This window comes from Rhopalosiphum padi, chromosome 4, assembly GCF_020882245.1.
Source record: "Rhopalosiphum padi isolate XX-2018 chromosome 4, ASM2088224v1, whole genome shotgun sequence".
Taxonomy (NCBI): Eukaryota; Metazoa; Arthropoda; class Insecta; order Hemiptera; family Aphididae; genus Rhopalosiphum; species Rhopalosiphum padi.
This window is the reverse complement of record NC_083600.1, coordinates 42,866,772-42,884,608: the sequence shown is the minus strand read 5'-3', so window position 1 is coordinate 42,884,608 and position 17,837 is coordinate 42,866,772. Positions and strand designations below refer to the sequence as shown.

Below are 17,837 nucleotides of genomic sequence, written 5' to 3'. Positions count from 1 at the left end.
ATGTCATGCATATAAAATTTGTATAAGTACACAATTGAGTCTCTCGAACGGCAGATTCCCGAATAAATTTAAATGTCTGGCTAATAATAATATTACAACATAATAATACAGTATATAATCTATGGATATGGATCTATCATATTAATATATTATCTATGGTAATCATCAATCTTCGCTATTCGTCGGAGACGATTGACGGTTATAATAATTTTAACGGAGAAAAAAATAGACGTACAAATCGTTAAACCGTACTTTAATATATATAACATTTTACACGCATATGCCGTTCTGTTCAGCTTATTTTTATGAAATATCTCAATATCTGCAATTCGAAACGTGGTAAAGACGGACGAGGAAAGGTGTTCCTGCGTCGGCGATGTGGTTACTGAACATGTGGACATCAAATATGACACAACTAAGTTTCACAAAAAAAATCGATGTTTACGTGAGTTTGATTTTCTATACTTTTAGAGCTTTAATTTACTTTTTTAGACATAAAATAAATACATACTTATTGCACCGGACAATCTGCTACACGCCGGGTGACGTATACGTATGCATATTTTATTCCCGAACGCACGATGCATAAAATACGTGAGACCAAAAATACATAATCGTCATATTAATATATTACCGGACCCATTTTGTATAATAATTTATATTTATATTAATTGTATGAATAGCATTTTTCATTTTTAACTGGCCGAGTACTTTACTAATATAAGTTTTTTTTATCCCTAACAAAAATAAAAAGTTTTCTGAAAAGACGCATTAATATTTTTTTATAATTGTCTGAATTTTGAATTTTATGACATTATTAGATATTCATTTCATATTTCTGTGATAACTATTTCTGCTCAACCGATTTTTGTTTTTTTGTAGTAATTTAAAAACGAATTACTGTAGTTATTTGAATATTTCACCAAATGTTAATGTTTGCATATCTTATACATATTATAATTTTCAAAATATTTTGACTATACACTTATAGGATAAAATAACAATAGCATAATACCATAAATAGATGCATTTATTATATATATATATTAATATCGCAAATTATCTGAACATAGTAACATTAGAACCTATATAAATAGTATGAGTAGATATGTATTATTCCTAAACAGGACGGATCATCTTTATTAGAATAAAATATTAATACTTTGCGATATCTATAAAGATTTGGTCTAGTTTATATGTTTCAATTTTACGTATGTCAAAGAGCTAAAATATAATAATAAATCCTATAAAATCACAAAGAGTACTATAAAAAAAAAAATTATAATATTTATCGTCCGACATCCATGGCAAACGACAATCGTTGTCATTTGTAGAAAACGATTAACAATTCCAATAATTTTATTGGACAGTCGTCAAACAATAGCCTTCAGTACATCACAAGTACTCTCATTTTCATAAAATATTTCAATAATTCCATTCCGAAACGTAAAGAAGACGAATGAAGAAATAAACTACCTATACAGCTATTTCTTCGGTGACGGTGCACGTTTGAATTTTAATATGGCACAGCTTTATTTCGTCGAAAAGCGTCGAAGGATACTTACGTAGGTTAATTTTCTTATAATTTTAGGGTAGTAATAAATTAGTTTTTATACTTTAAATAAATATTTATTGACTTGTACAAGCTGCCACCCCGATTACTTAGACCTATATTCTATTTCCGATAGTCGGCAACCGGCGGGTTATTGTTACGACCCGTTTTAAATTCTTAAACAATGAAATCTTTTTTTTAATATTTTATTATTTTAAAGTTCTAGATAATAATTTTTTTCATAGTAAATAATTTAAGAATATAAAATTTTTATTTTTGTCTGATCCGCAAACTGTTTTTTTTTTTTTTTTTTTTTATTTTATTAAAGCCACAACAACTAAGGTTATTGGCATAGTATACAATGTGAACATTAAGTTAGATGCTGACTAGCATTATGAATATTAAATACAATGTAGATAATTTATGTAGGTATAACGTTAAAAAAATATGAGTACAACATAGGTAGTGAGAAAAATAATAAAATAAAAATGTTAGATAAGGTTATACAATTTAGTTATTTTGAGAAACTTTATGATTTTGATAGTGTTTTCGTGATAGGGTCCGAGTGCTTCGTAAAGATGCTCAGGTATACTTAAGGCTGTTCTGGTGTCTACGTAGTTTCGACAGTATAGGAGGATATGTTTAACAGTGAGGGATTCCAAACTGTTTTTAATTTGTGAATATGGCATGATAGTTCTAAAAGGTTAAAGTTAAAAAATAGCCAAGAATAAAATAAATTCGTCAATTATACCTTGGATCCTGGACGTAGCAATGAATCTATATTGATTCTTGTAGCAAATATGATATATTTAGTACTTTGGGTGGTTAATAATAACAATTTTAGATCTTGTCATAATATCGAAAAAACTGAAATCATTACGCTATATACTTGTATAATTTCGACAAAATTAATTAATTTAATAAGTTTTAGTTCAAAAATTCTAATCATAGAATGTTGAAAATTTTACCAACTGTCTACATTATGATTTCCGATACATTGTATAATTATAAAAACATTTTAACAATTTTAAATAATTAAATGTTTTTTTTTAAGCCGATAAAAATTATTGATAGCAAATATGATTTAAAATTTAATACAATGTTCCTCATCAGTCACTAAATTACTGCAATAAAAAATGTATAGTCACGATATTATATTTTTATAAACGTTTAAAATCAAAATGTTGACAAATTTTGTCTAAATCTATACAATTTTCAAATTATTTTTTCATCAGTTATTTATATAATATTGTCTTTTTATATACAAATTTAATATACTAATTCTCACTAGTTTTTTTAGCCTAAAACAAAAATAATATGTTTAATGGAAAGTCACATTATTTTTTATCAACTTATTAAATGTTTATTATACACCCACCCTAAAAATAAATATTTTTTCTCAAATAATTTTTATATTTTGTTATAGTTAAAAACGAATAATCTTAGATACTTAAAACTTTAATTAAATTCTTATGAGAATATTTCTTACAAATAGTATTTTTTCAAAATATTTTGAAATTATGTATATTTACGATATTTTGTTATTATTTAAAACATTATTTGTATAAAAGTATTTTTTTACATGTTATACTATACGGACACTATGACATTTTTGATATACGTATAGATTAATATTAAGATATTATTTATTCAAAAGCAATATCAATCAACATATAATATTATAAGTCATAATACATCAAAATTATACTTATTAATGGAGGTTGACTGACTGTCTCTTTCAAATTCAAATTTCACACACTAATTACAGTAATAAACTTAATCACTAATGTATAAAGTAACACTGTAATATTATTACTTCTTTATCTTTAATTTAATGTAATTTTTGATTATTTTGTAAAATGGTACTGAAAATTGAATTCCTCAAAGCATTGACTAGGTACTATTTGTTACATGAAACCATTATAAAGGAAATGTATGAATTTGTTTCTATTATGATAGGTGTCTTCAGATATATATATATGTAAGTTTACATGTAAGAATTACATAATATTAAGTTAAAGCACTGCGCGATTAAAACCAAAAGTATGCAGAAATAATAACTCAGAAACATAACGATATTAATCATAAATCATAATTCTTTTTTTTTAAATATATATAATAATATAATTATTTTTGTTTAGTTTACTATTTTTATAGATTAAATTAAATAATTTGTAATCATTTTCATTAGAATAAAATATTAATACTTTGCAGTATCTATAAAGATTTGGTCTATAGTTTAAATGTTTCAATTTTACGTTCATATGTCAAACAGCTAAAATAGAAAAAAAGATCGTATAATATCACAAAGAGTTCTATAAAAAAAAAAAAACCATAGATTTATCATATTATAATATTCGTCATCTGTGGTATACGACAATCGATGACATTCGTCGAAGATGATTAACAATTCTATAATAGTCTTAATGAACAGTACTGAAGTACATGACAAGTACTCTCATTTTAATTTCGTGCTGTTTATTTTCATAAAAATGAATTTTTATTCTCATTTAGAATCACGATTGAAGAACGATATGAAGAAAATTTGCAGTTTCTTCGGCGACGGTGCACTACTACGTATAGTCTGAAGATTGACACAACTCGGTTTCACGGGAACAGTCGACGCTTAAGTAAGTTTTTTTTTATTTTATTTTTTGGGATTAAAATTATTTTTTAAACTTAAAATAAAATATACAAATTTATATGAACAATCCGCGCTAGTCGGACGATGTAGTTGATGTAGACGCATATTTTATTCTCCAGGGTCCAATGAAAAAATAGTACACAATGCCTACTTATTTTACTCATTAGTTATAGTAGAAAAAAATTGTGAGAAATAACAACCATGTATTATTTGTATTATTCGCGATTATATTATATTAGAATAGTAGTAGAATAGTACACCTTAGATCCTGGACGTGAACGTAGCGAAAAATGTATAATGATCTTACAATTATGTAGTTTATTTTTTGTTTGTCATGAATTCTTGTAGCAAATATGGATCTATTTGGTACTTTGGGTGGTAAATAGTAAAATAAAACAAAAAATTTCAGATCTTGCCATAATATCGGAAAAACAAAAAAAGTGAAATAATTACGCTATAACCCGGAGGACGATTGGCAGTATCATTAAGAAGCTCATCTGAATAACACAAATAAGTGTCGCAAGGCTGTGTTTGTTTAATAATATAATTTTTTGAACAGTAGTACAGTATATTATGAATATTTACTTAAATTATATTTAATTTTTATGGTTTTTTTTTCAGATAATATACTGTACTACGGTTTTAGGTGTTCTTTTTATTTTAATAATACGTTGATAAATTACCAATTTTTTCAATTTTTTTTTCTTATCACAAAGCTAGTTCGTCTTTGTGTATGTTTAAATTTATATTTTTTTATAGTTATTGTGCTGTTTAACTTTCTTACAAAAGAGAGTGAGGAATTAAAAAGGTGGCCACCGAACAGAAAGTTAAACTGCAATATACTATAATCTTTTTAGTTCTTGTTTACATTTTTAACTAATAAATTATGAATATAAAATTTCAAATTAATTTAAATTCAAAAATAAAAGAACACCAACATAGATTTCTTAAACATTAAAATTTTACTATAAGTTTAAATTTAATTTAATTAGCACATTAGTTGAAGTTTTATAGGAACCGAACATTTGGCTGGATCATGGACTATCCACCGACGGAGAATTTGTCATTGAGCTGATGGGAAATGTGTCGGCACTCGGCTTCATTTCAACTTGGAGGAAGATTGGCAGCAGCAAAAAGAAATTCAACTGATAATCAACTGTCCAAAGTATTTGTTTGTATTATATTATAACTTTAAGAACCGTAGTAGGTACAGACGGTACAGTATACTATATATAATTATTTAATATTTATTAGTGAAGAAGAATTTGTCACAAAGCTGATGGGAAATGTGTCAGCACTCGGCTTCGTTTCAAACCGGAGGAAGATTGGCAGCAGCAAAAAGAAATTCAACTGATAATCAACTGTCCAAAGTATTTGTTTGTATTATATTATAACTTTTGGAATCGTAGTAGGTACAGACGGTACAGTATACTATATATAATTATTTAATATTTATTAGTGAAGAAGAATTTGTCACAAAGCTGATGGGAAATGTGTCGGCACTCGGCTTCGTTTCAACCCGGAGGAAGATTGGCAGCATCAATAAGAAGCTCATCTTAATTTAGTTGTCCCCCCTTTACGCATTAGCGCTCATCTCTCATCCACTCATCCAACACATTCACTATCGCCGGCCGGCAACACACATATATTATACACATTACCCGTTTTATATTATATAATTTTATTAATACCTACACAGTTTAAGTTATTGTATATTTTTTTTTTATTATTTGAATGCATTCATATGATCAGTTGTGTATTTAGGAATTTTAGGATAAGGGCAATACATATTTTGCCGCATTCCCCCCATTAAAAAAAAATTAAAAAACTTCTACGCCGCGCAATAGTGGTCAAACTGTTAATACCATAGAATACCATGTTATATAAATACTGTATAGTATTTTATACCTCTATGGCACACATGTGTTGTGAAAATTATTAATGATTGACGTCACTGCGCCAGTACGAAATAAAAATTTACCGCCCCTCTAAATCTTTAAAATTTTGCCGTTCTGGACAACTGAACCCAAAACCCCTACCTAAATACGCACCTGCATATGATGCGTTCTCGTTTACGATGTGGATTAGGCCTACTGGGGACACCACAATAAAAAAACGCGCCTCGTGTAATACCTCATAAAGTTATTAAACAATACGGACAATGTTATTGTACGTCGTTTAATAATAAAGGTGGTGTGGAAAATTACCTAACACTGTTATTCTTATCTTATAGTTACCTTGCATACATTTTTTTTTATTAAATACCAATTAAATAATTATTTATATTAAGAAACGAGAAATATTATAAACTTATAAATAAGTCCAATATAAATTTAACATTAAAGGAATAAGTGGTCATACAATGCTTGTAAATAAGTATAGTCACCCTGTTAGGTTAATGGTTAGGTTTTAATGTACTTACCTATTATAATATATAGGTATTTGAGCAAGTTCTTTTAAAAATTATATATAAGTTCTACATTAACATAATCGATAATTCATATATCGTGTATATTAGAATATAATGAAACGTTACTACTTATTTAAAACATCGAATCTAATATCATAATTAATGGAATTAGAGATTTTACTAACGCCATATAACTTCTTATACTTCATACTATTTCATAATATTTTTAAAATTTAAATTGTTATTTAAGTATTTTTTTTAGACAAGTTTTTTAAATTACCGCTGATTTTTGGGTACCTAAATGACGTGGGAGATTATAGTTATTATGAAATCTAAATTGTCTTTGAGGTTCTAAATATCCAATGGGATCCAGTTGATGTATGTGGATCTACTTGTCGCGGGATCTAGGTGATACGTAACCCACTTTGTTTACATTTCGGGTAACCAAAAGTTTAAATAAAACACTAGATAGCTCTGCTAACCCAACACTAAAACTTATATATTTATGTACAGGGGATCACTGAATACCTATATACCTTGCTTACGAGTTACGACAAAAATTAAAATTTATAGTTCTTCAATAATTTCCACATATTTCTATGTAGTATGTGGTAATTTGTCTCTCTAGTTCTCTATCAGCTGTCTTAGTGGTTATTAGTCTTACACACCTCCCTTATTTACTCATTCAGACTCAATGTGATTACATAACAGACCAGCTTAATCCAAAAATAAAATTATTTTAGGTACCCTATTAATTAGGTCCCGAAATATTTAAACTAAGGGTAATAACATTGGTTATAGAATATACCTATTCTATTCAAAATTAATATCAAGACTAATTTTAATATCTGTTTGACTATTAAGTCATGATAGGTGCTGCGTGTATACACTACATTCCACGATTTAAGATATATCTTTAATCGTGATACACTCTGGAGAATTATCGTAACCGTTTACTTACATAGGTACATGCGACATGCCACATTATATAGTTACTTACTCTGAGATATAATTACCTAAATAAATTATATAACATTAATTCTATTGTAAAACTGTTGTTTCTGTTGTTCTTAATTTTCCTGTTTCTCTTCTATTGTATATTTTCAAAAAAATGTCGAAACAATTAATTTAATAAATAAAAAAAACTTTTCAAATTATATTTCATAGACCATAGGTGGTACTGTACAATGTACTACATGTCAATATCATGATTTGACTAAACAATTTCGATTATGACTTATACGGAATTTGTAACTATTTTATATATTTTAGAGGTGTGTTTGTCAACCCTGTTTTTTTCTCATTATTTTGTGACTTACATTAATTGATATAAACACAATTATATTTGAATAAATATGTACTTACCATTTAGAAATAGGGCTAAATTGTTTGTTGGTATTATGTATTATGTTGATACAACTATCAATAATATTTAAAGTACATTTTAATAAAGGAATTTAATTTGAACAATCTAAAAGATGTTCAAGTTTCTTAAATATATTATTTTTGTTCACATTCTATTTGATAAAAATGACTTAAGTGAATGTTAAGTGGTATATTTAAGCCTGGGCAACTGGAACCATTAAGACATATTCAAGTTAAGGGATAACAGAGCTATTATTATTGGATAAAAAAAACTGAACTTTTTTTAAAATTAAAATTATATTTATGTTAAAAATAATTGTATTTAAAATATGAAAAATGTCTATAGTATCATATTCTTTCTAGTATTATCATTAAATAATTTTATTTGTGTGTTTAAGGGGATCTAACCTCCAGTAAAGCTACTATCAGTATTGTTAGAAAAAATATTTCATGACATGATGAATGATTGAATGCAAATGTGAATATATATATCTGATATCTTAGTTATCTCTAAAACTTTGTAAAAAATATTTTTGATACATGAATACATATGAAATATTGATTTAAAACATTATAAAATATTTGTTTAATTAAATCAAAAATAAATATAATTTAATTGTTTCTTATGTCTTTTAAATATAAAATTACATTAAATGTAGTAATTTTAGTACATAATATTACAATATTTAAATTATTTGTTAAGACTTAAGGATATTTGCTGCTTCAGTTAATTGAATTTCTTCTAAAATATAAATAAGATTTTCAGGTTTGGGATTTTCTGCATCTTCAACCCACACTTCCAGTAAATATGTGGCTTGATCTAAAGGTGTAGTTTTTATCGTTTTCACAAACTCAATCTAAAACAAAATTAATAATTATTAAAAATATTGTAGTATTAGATTATAATAAAGTGTATTAATTTTGATTAAACAAAACGCTCATCGCAAGGGAAAATAATTATACTAATAGTTATAAATACAAAAGAAAGAATATTTAATTACCACAGATTTACACTAATTTTAAACAAAGTATTTTAATTTCTAACAATACATATAATAAAATATATACATACATGTGTATTGAGTTTTATAATACATAGAATACTTAACCTAAGAACTATAGTACCTATTCCGAGACTCAACACTCATGGATATTATTTCAATCTAAGTATATTTTTTTCTAACTTCAAAATTATTAATTATAAATAATAAGCGAAGTCTCAATAGATTTTAGAAAGCCTTTATATATAATTAAACATGTTCATGATTTTACCTCATCTGGTTGGTATCCCAGTTTTTCAGCTAGTATATTCCATTTTTCTCCTATTTTAGCAGCAACTTGATCAATAATCTGTTTAGAAATCTTATTTTTGTCTTCCACTTCTACATTATTTTCATTTTCATTCTCATCTTGAATACCTTCAGATATATCAACTTCTTCTGATTCAATTACAGATTCTTTTTTAAATTCTTTATTTGGTGATACATGTTTATCTGAACCTTGGTTGACAGACTAAAAAATTATACGTTTATATATAAATTATTACTATTATTTTCAAAAAAAGGGGTAGGAGTAGGTAATCACTTTGATGTACAATAGATGCAGAGTGTATTTTATTATTGAGTAAGTCACTATGACAAATGTATTACATTTAAATTCATTGTATATGAAGAACAATTTCGAGCAAGGCAGTTGTTAGCATAAATTACTTAGTATATTTTATGATATTAAATTGCAGTAAAGTAATTTATATTGAAGAAAAAATTTAGTTAACAAAAATAATTTAAATAAAATCTATCTAATAAAATAGAGTGACAACTAATCAGTAGATGTTGAAGGTCATATGTATGTCCAGTTAGGTATGGTACACTGGTACAGTATGGGAAGTTATTGTGTACCAATTTTCAGGAGTGGGAAAGACTAGATTATGAACCGTGTCGCCAAGAGAATTTGACTATGACAATACAAATAATTATTGAGTATGAAAAACATAGCTGGGTAAGGATGGTTTTGGATATTATTTTATATCTATAGGCAAAGCATTCTGAAAGGTTTTCCCATTCCAACATCCTCAATTTATAGGTGGATTGAAAAAGTATAGGGATTAAATTCGAATACGGATATAATGAGGGATCCAAGGGAGAGTTATTGTTAATAGAGTTAGCAAAAGCGTCAGCATGCTCATTGCCAGTAATAGAAAATAAATAGTGATAAACCTTATTTTGAGACAACAGAAAGTGAGATTTTAAAAATAAAGGTGAATCACTTGATAAGAAGGCGTTGCTGGAAATAACTAATAGGCTTGCTTAGGAATTAGAGGTAATAATATGGTTACAAACTGAATTATATTATTCAGACTATTGTCTGGTTATTAATTAAAATATTAGTTATATATTACATAAATAAATCTAAAATAAAAATTATACTTACTATTTTTTCTTTACTCATTGTTTTTTTAATCATGTTTTCTAAGTATTCAGATAATTTATGAATAGGATTATTGCTCTGAGCAAAAAAATGTGGACTTTTACGAGCTAATAGTCTTAGTGCACGCCATCCAAAGTTGCCATCATTTACTTTTCTAAAGTAAAAAATGAATACATTTAATAATAATTATATTTTAAATTATATAATATTATATTTAATACAAAATAAAAACATAATATAAGAAAAAGATTATTACTTAAAATATGTTTAATATAATAAAAGTTAATATAAATATTGAAATATACGATATTGAAAAACACTATAATTAATAAATTGTTAAATTACTTGTATTGATTTTCAATACACAATTCTGGATCCAATTGCTCAAATGCTTCCTGGAAAAATGAATCAAATGATGGTAAAAAATCCCGTTCAGGTCCTTTACAAGCTTCTAAATTATCAGGCTTTAAATTCCATAGTTTGGTTAATTCGGGACTAAACATTAAATAAAATTATGTTACAGAATTAAAAAAATAATATATATAACAATGACTTACTCTCCAAGAAACACTTTGTTATTAGCAGTCATATTTTTAATAACATCCCCTAAATTTCTTCGAAGTCTTCGTTTAGGTGCGGGCATATCACTTTGATCACTAGTAGGTAATCTTTTTGTTACTTCTGGACAACCATCATTTTTCCATTTATTCCATTGTTCTTCTCTCTAGTATAAAATATCAATTATATTTTATGAGATGATGCAAGTTGAAGTATAAAATATAAAATAATGATTTACCTGTAATATATTTTTTACTACTTCAGAAAATTTGACGCCATCAGGTGGTGTATTATTAATTAGTTCATAAATAGTGGTAATAGAATTTTTAATCCATTCTTGTTGTTCTGGTTTAATCTTGAAATTATCACTGAAATCCAAAATAAATTTGTAAGTTATAAAAAAAAAATTCTTACTAATATTTACTTAAATTATAATAACTTTCATACTAACAGTTTAAATTTAACAGGAGCATCCAAATACTGGAAAAGCAATAAGAATTGTATAAGAATATAACGTCTAAAATTTACATCACTTAATTGCAATTCTAATAATTTTTGATTTGTCAAATATTTTGGAAAGTAATGCATATTTTGTTCAACGCTTTCATTATCCATTCTATTAACATGTTCCAACTTATGACTTTGAAAAGTTGAAAAAATGAAATCTGTATGCTAAATAAAAAATAATGTAATTATTTATATTTACATAACCATTGATTGAATGATAGATTATTCAAATAGTAACTTACAGAGATAAACAATTTCCAATGTTCAGCTTTGTAACATTGATTAGGATTCCTAAAGTAATCTTGCAATGACCAAAATTTTAAATAAAGATTTTTATCAACATTCACTCTGTAAAAATTATAAGATCATAATATTTAACTATACAAAATAACTAAGGTTTAAATTGATTTGAATTTATAAATATAAACATGTACATAACTTCAATTATTTGCACCCTATATTGTACCCACAGGTACATTTGGCGTACCCATGGGCCACAATATTTTATTTAGCTCAAAGATAATAATTATAAAATACCTAAATATTACCAAACATAAACAGATTTTAATTAGATTACAGCTAAAATACATACTTTTCAATTATAATATCTGATTTAGCTTCATCTTCAGGAATTGAATCTTCTGGCACATCTTCAGTTTGATCAAAATGATTTTCATCTAGATATTCAGTTACATTCTCTAAATTAAATTCACTTACAATGTTTAGACCTAAAATATAATAAAAATTAATTAATTATTATAATAAGTTTAAATATAAAAAATTGCTTAACCTGAACGTTCAGAAAAAGGAAAAAACTTGGCTAAAAATAATAAAATACGCCCACAAAAGACTGTATTCCGTGATCTAGATAAACGTCGTAAAAGATCTAAAATAAAATAGCAATATTAGTAAATGCGGATTGTTTTTTCCATTGTAATGTAAAATATGATATAAAATATTAATGCTAATCAGTTTTAAATAAAATACTATATAACAGTGGTGGCCATACTGCGACTCACTTTTTAGACTCATGCAGCTTACATCTCATTGTGATACAAAATATTTTTGTAAAAAAAATTTTTTAATATGAATTTATGTATTTGAAGAAGTATAATATTTTATTAAATTACAATTTATAGAAAATGTTTTCAAAAAAATAAATATTGTGTTTACGATAATTATATATATGTATTATTATGACTTTTTTTTCATTTCGGCTCTTCCATAAATATTAATATATTGGGCTCGCAAGTCTCTTTTAGTTGGCCATCCTTGCTATATAATAATAAACCAGTGTATTACCCAAAAATAAGTGTTTTGTTTGCATCCAAACACACATAGGTTTACAAATATATACAAATATAATATTATGTAATTTTTTTAGTAATTAATCATTACACGAGTATCAACTTTTAAATATTATAAAATAAAATACAATACAATAAATTAAATCAAAGTTAGAAACTAAGCAATAAACCCTTCCCAAGTCTCAAAAAATCTATTGATGGAACTTTTTTTATTGAAAACATTCAGTAGTTGTTAAATTTATAAAGGGCAAAGAAAAAAGAAAGAAGAAGACCTTAATTCAACCTTAAATATATTATAGATAAATTAATGATTACTTGATACTTTCTTTAGTCTAACATAATATTTAAATATCTATTACAAATTTGAAATTCTGTAGAATAATATTAGTAATTACTAATCACATATTTAGCATTTCTTGGTACTTTAGACATTTAAAAAATTAAATGTAGCTTTATTCAAATATTTAAATACTAGATTATTTATCTAATTTATTTTATACTATTAGTCAATATTTTATCTGAGACTAATTTGTATAATTATAATCATAATTTAATTGATACATGTCAATAATGCTTTAAGAATGTCTAATTTTTTGATTAATATTTTAATTTTTTAGACCTTTCCTCATAACTATTTCCTGTACAATTTATATTTTTATGTTATAGTAAATAAGTTTTTTTCACTTAACCAATTTTGTCTCCTCAATAGTAATTAATAAATTCACTTCAACTGAAAATAGGTATTTTTTTTATAGGTACTTTTGAATTGTTAATAACATATTAAACAAAATAAGAAAAATAAAATATTACCATTGCACATTCGTAATAAATTGTTCTTGCATGCCATAAAAAATTGGGGTTCCTTAAGTACGTTTACATAAGATTCAACATGATCAAACATTTTTTCACAAACATCCATTGTGGTCACGTCAAACATATCTGACAATATAACTACTGGCATAATAGCAGTACACATTTCATTCCTTACAAGTTCAATTGTAAATGATGTCCACATATTACAAACATCATATAAATTTGATGGCTTTGATAATACTATGTCTAAAACATAACATCTCAACACTTGATCTAAAATTGAACGTCTATCTGCATCACTAATTAAACAATGAAAAAATTGTTGTGTTGTAAATCCTTTGGTACGTAGTAACATTTGAAAAAAATATTATTTTACATATTATGTTAATGATTTTAATTATCATTAATAAATTTATTATACATAAATGCATAATATTCTTTGATTAATTTACCTTAGACTGAAATAATTATTTTCTTGTACAATCTTTTTAATAGAAGTAATTGTTGTAGTATTTGGTTCCTTAAGAATATTCTAAAACATAAAAATGACCACATTAAGTATTTCATCAAATTAGTTCCAGATAAAATTATAATTACTTTTAATTCTTCACGAAATTTACTAACAGACATAGTGTATTGTATGGCTTCCAACAAGTTAGGTAAAAGTTTTATAATGATACAATTTTTTATATGGTAATGGTACAATTTATACACACCTTAACACAAAATAATAATTAATAAGAATATTATTTGGAACTAAAAGATTAGGAACTTACTATAAAAATGTATTAAAAAACTATACAATAATATAGTTTATTGTTCAACTTTAAAATATTATTTAATATACAAAACTTAAATAAAAATTATTTCACATTAAAATATCAGTGTACTGACTATTAAGTATTACTACAACAAATTTTAAAATTGTAAATTAGTAAACACTATGTATTAATAGAAATACTGTATTAATGGCTAAACAATATTAATAAGCCATAATTGTAATTACTAATTAACACAAAACAAAATTGAAATTAGAAACTCGGTAATCACTAATCAGACAGACGGTTAGTATCAGTATTCGATAACTATTAAAATATAAACAACACATTTTATATTATATTACCTTATATGAGAAATTTGTTCACACTGTTGTTGTGGTATCACCGGTCTAATATCATTTATAGTTCTGCTATCAGAGAATTTATTTGTATATCACTAATAGATGTCTGATGTTGGCATGTTGCATTGACGGCTTGATGCTTGAAACTTGAGAGACATCTTTTAACTGTGCTTGAAATATAGAATTTAAAAAATGATGATTGAATGATTCTGATTTCTGTTTTCTGATATCATTTATCAAACGAATTTCGCCAGACCCAGACGGCACTATGCCACTATGGCAGATAACTGAGTTAACTATTAACTAACTTAAACTAATTTAATTTCAGATATTCATTAATAATTATTAATAAATTAATTAAATTATACATATTATATTGTGACTTATATTTGTTTTGATTGTTTTATTCATATTTTCATTTGTATATAATTGTAAATACCTACTTATGTCATTTAAAATACTTGTACAAGAAATTAAATGGTTTGTTTTTATTTAATATGATGTCTGATTAAGTACTTTTTATTATACTGCCTAGTGCCAATCTATCAACTGTAGTTTATATTATTTATTAAAGTAATTATTTGTTACTATACTTTCACAGTAAAAGATTTAAAACTAATAATTTTCTTTTCCCAGATATAAAAGCCCAACTTTGTGTAATTGAATGGAAGCTAAAATTTACATTAATGATTCTGGAAATACAGAATTATTACCTAGTAAAAAGGAAGAATCATCAAGAAAACTCCTATGGGTTGATATCAGTCATTTTTCTGAACTATGGCAGTTTTTAATATGTTCATTAGTTGTGTTCATTTTTTTTATACCTTATGGATACTTACAAGTAAATTGTATTTTATAATTTTATTTAATATGTCCATTTATTCAAATATTTTATTTTTTAGGAAGCAATATTTGCAATTAAAGGTTTTAAGCCATTTGGATGGTACCTAACTTTGGTACAATTTTTTAATTATTCAATATTTGGATTAATAGAAAGTCAATTCAATCGTACACAACGAAGGTAATTAGATAAAAAATGTATTCAATTTAAATATCAAAATCTAAATCCAAAATGTAATAAACCAAACATAAAAAATGTACATAACTTTTTCCACAAACCTAATATTTATAGGATAATTTTTCTTAAAATTGAATGAAAAACGTTGTGGTTTGAAAATTCATACTGCATTTTTGTTAGAAAATAAATGTATTACTTTAATTTATTGATTATTATCCATTATAATAATTGGTCCAGTTTATCTTGTCACTCTGCTGACATTATAATTTAAAATATATATATATATATATTTATGTAATATTAAAAAACATCATAATTTTATGAACTAACAAAAAGAGTAGTATTATGATATTTATTTAAATTTTATAAAGTTTTCAGAAGTCAGAACACTGTTTTTTTTTTTATCGTGATTTCTGTTTTTCAAGATGAACTGTATGAGTTAAAAAGGCCGTTCATAAGATTTATTAAGATATAGAATATAGAGATAATAAAAAATAGAAAACAACAAAAAATGTACTTAGTAATAATAAAATGGATTTAATAAATTACAACTGTTTAATTATCTTTATTTTATGATTGTTCCAGGATACCATTAGTCTTATATCTTTTATTGGGACTGATATTATTAGGTTCAATGGGGTTTTCAAATGCTTCACTTGGTTACTTGAATTACCCTACACAAGTTATATTTAAATGTTGCAAACTGATACCAGTCATGATTGGTGGAATATTAGTACAGCAAAAAGTGTATAAAGTTATTGATATTGTAGCAGCATCATGTATGTGTGCAGGATTAATATTATTTACCTTAGCTGATAATAAAGTTTCTCCAGATTTCAATCTTATAGGTAAATTGTATTCTTATTTCATAATAATATTTTATATTAAGATTTTAATTAACAAATTATATTTCTTATATTTTAGGTATAATTTTGATAAGTTCTGCATTATTTTGTGATGCGCTTATAGGTAATTTTCAAGAAAAAATGATGAAGAAACATAATGCATCCAATGCAGAAATTGTTTTATATTCCTACTTTGTAGGATTTGTATATTTGTTATTTGTATTGTTAGTAAGCGGACAACTAAAAGATGGGACAGAATTCTGCATTCAGGTTGAAATATAGAAACTAATTTAAAATTATATATATTATTGTTTTACATTTTTTCTATTAGTAGAATCCAGTGACTTACATATACATATTTTTGTTTTCACTTTCTGGATTTTTTGGAGTTCAAGCTGTACTTGCTTTGATTAGAACTTGTGGTGCTTTAGTTGCTGTAACTGTGACTACGTGTCGAAAAGCTGTAACAATAGTGATATCATTTTTATTGTTTTCAAAGCCATTTACATTTCAGTAAGAATTTTTCATATTTTAAATAATATAATAACTCTTTACTGTATAATTAACTTTATTTTCATTATTTTCTTTTTTTTTTAGATATGTTTGGGCTGGATTACTAATTGTATTAGGAATTTATTTAAATGTTTTGGGAAAAACCAATCATTTTGACTTTAAAATGATTTTTATGAATTCGAGTAAAGTATTTGGAAATTTAAGGAAACGAAGAAAATCACCAATGATAGTTTGATTTCTAGGATAATAATTTACTTAAATTATAACCAAGTATTATTGTTTAAATCTTTTGTATTGTATTCATTTTACAAGTATCTAATTGAATTTTAAATATGAAAAAAGTTTCTATTTATTATCAGATCTATATAATTTATTAATTACCTACTTAATAAAATTGTTTATAAATCAAATATGAATCTATTTGTATATTATTAATGCATAGTTACTATTGTTACTAATATATATATTTAATATAAGCAACCTAGGGATAACCCATAAAATTAGTCATCAATTTATTATTGACAATACTTATGTAAATTTTATACATGGTCCCCCAACCATTATATTATAAGATAGAAAATATAGTGTTAGATTTGTTTATTGAAAAGAGAATAAGAAGATAGTATTGGCAATGCACATTAGACAGATAATGGTTGAGTTTTAATTAATTTTACGAAGAAATGGAATAGGATTTATCATTGAGTAAGACAACATAGAAAAATATGTGACATAGTCATATGCTGAGAGGAGTACCCAGG

At 25.2% G+C, this 17,837-nt stretch overlaps 2 protein-coding genes and 1 long non-coding RNA gene across 5 annotated transcripts; 2 read left to right on the top strand and 1 right to left on the bottom strand.

Moving 5' to 3' along the window:
* The first annotated feature begins 3,864 nt into the window (after positions 1-3,864).
* Positions 3,865-5,868, top strand: LOC132930438 (uncharacterized). Its single transcript, XR_009662228.1, has 5 exons — positions 3,865-4,004; positions 4,067-4,182; positions 4,606-5,361; positions 5,451-5,566; positions 5,656-5,868. It is a non-coding gene; the product is annotated as an uncharacterized LOC132930438 (long non-coding RNA).
* A 2,665-nt stretch (positions 5,869-8,533) lies between these two features.
* On the bottom strand, positions 8,534-14,819 carry LOC132928218 (THO complex subunit 1). Of its 2 annotated transcripts, none has more exons than XM_060992740.1 (14): positions 14,707-14,819; positions 14,181-14,299; positions 14,036-14,115; positions 13,581-13,882; positions 12,254-12,349; positions 12,056-12,191; positions 11,706-11,811; positions 11,408-11,628; positions 11,195-11,324; positions 10,956-11,122; positions 10,744-10,893; positions 10,402-10,552; positions 9,244-9,483; positions 8,534-8,828 (listed from the first exon to the last, which is right to left on the bottom strand). In XM_060992740.1, the coding sequence occupies exons 2-14, from the start codon at positions 14,211-14,213 to the stop codon at positions 8,670-8,672; spliced, it is 1,971 nt and encodes a 656-aa protein (XP_060848723.1). In that variant the 5' UTR covers positions 14,214-14,299; positions 14,707-14,819; the 3' UTR covers positions 8,534-8,669. The 2 variants fall into 2 exon arrangements, with proteins under 2 accessions (XP_060848723.1, XP_060848722.1); XM_060992739.1 differs by lacking the exon at positions 14,707-14,819 and adding an exon at positions 14,360-14,584.
* Positions 14,820-14,827: 8 nt separating this feature from the next.
* Positions 14,828-17,489, top strand: LOC132928221 (adenosine 3'-phospho 5'-phosphosulfate transporter 2). Of its 2 annotated transcripts, none has more exons than XM_060992747.1 (7): positions 14,828-15,183; positions 15,340-15,544; positions 15,606-15,724; positions 16,307-16,569; positions 16,646-16,836; positions 16,901-17,079; positions 17,164-17,489. In XM_060992747.1, the coding sequence occupies exons 2-7, from the start codon at positions 15,368-15,370 to the stop codon at positions 17,312-17,314; spliced, it is 1,080 nt and encodes a 359-aa protein (XP_060848730.1). In that variant the 5' UTR covers positions 14,828-15,183; positions 15,340-15,367; the 3' UTR covers positions 17,315-17,489. The 2 variants fall into 2 exon arrangements, with proteins under 2 accessions (XP_060848730.1, XP_060848729.1); XM_060992746.1 differs by having other exon boundaries at positions 14,829-15,276.
* The last annotated feature ends 348 nt before the right edge of the window (positions 17,490-17,837 follow it).

Excerpts from the sequence above, each read along its gene's own strand:
- LOC132928218 (XM_060992740.1), bottom strand. The coding sequence starts at position 14,213 with ATGTCTGTTAGTAAATTTCGTGAAGAATTAAAA. Across the intron at positions 12,350-13,580 it reads TTTATTACGAATGTGCAATG|ATCTTTTACGACGTTTATCT; the intron begins GTAATATTTTAT and ends ATTTTATTTTAG. Across the intron at positions 11,325-11,407 it reads GCTCCTGTTAAATTTAAACT|TGATAATTTCAAGATTAAAC; the intron begins GTTAGTATGAAA and ends TTTGGATTTCAG.
- LOC132928221 (XM_060992747.1), top strand. The coding sequence starts at position 15,368 with ATGGAAGCTAAAATTTACATTAATGATTCTGGAAATACAGAATTATTA. Across the intron at positions 16,570-16,645 it reads TCCAGATTTCAATCTTATAG|GTATAATTTTGATAAGTTCT; the intron begins GTAAATTGTATT and ends CTTATATTTTAG. Across the intron at positions 16,837-16,900 it reads GGACAGAATTCTGCATTCAG|AATCCAGTGACTTACATATA; the intron begins GTTGAAATATAG and ends TTCTATTAGTAG.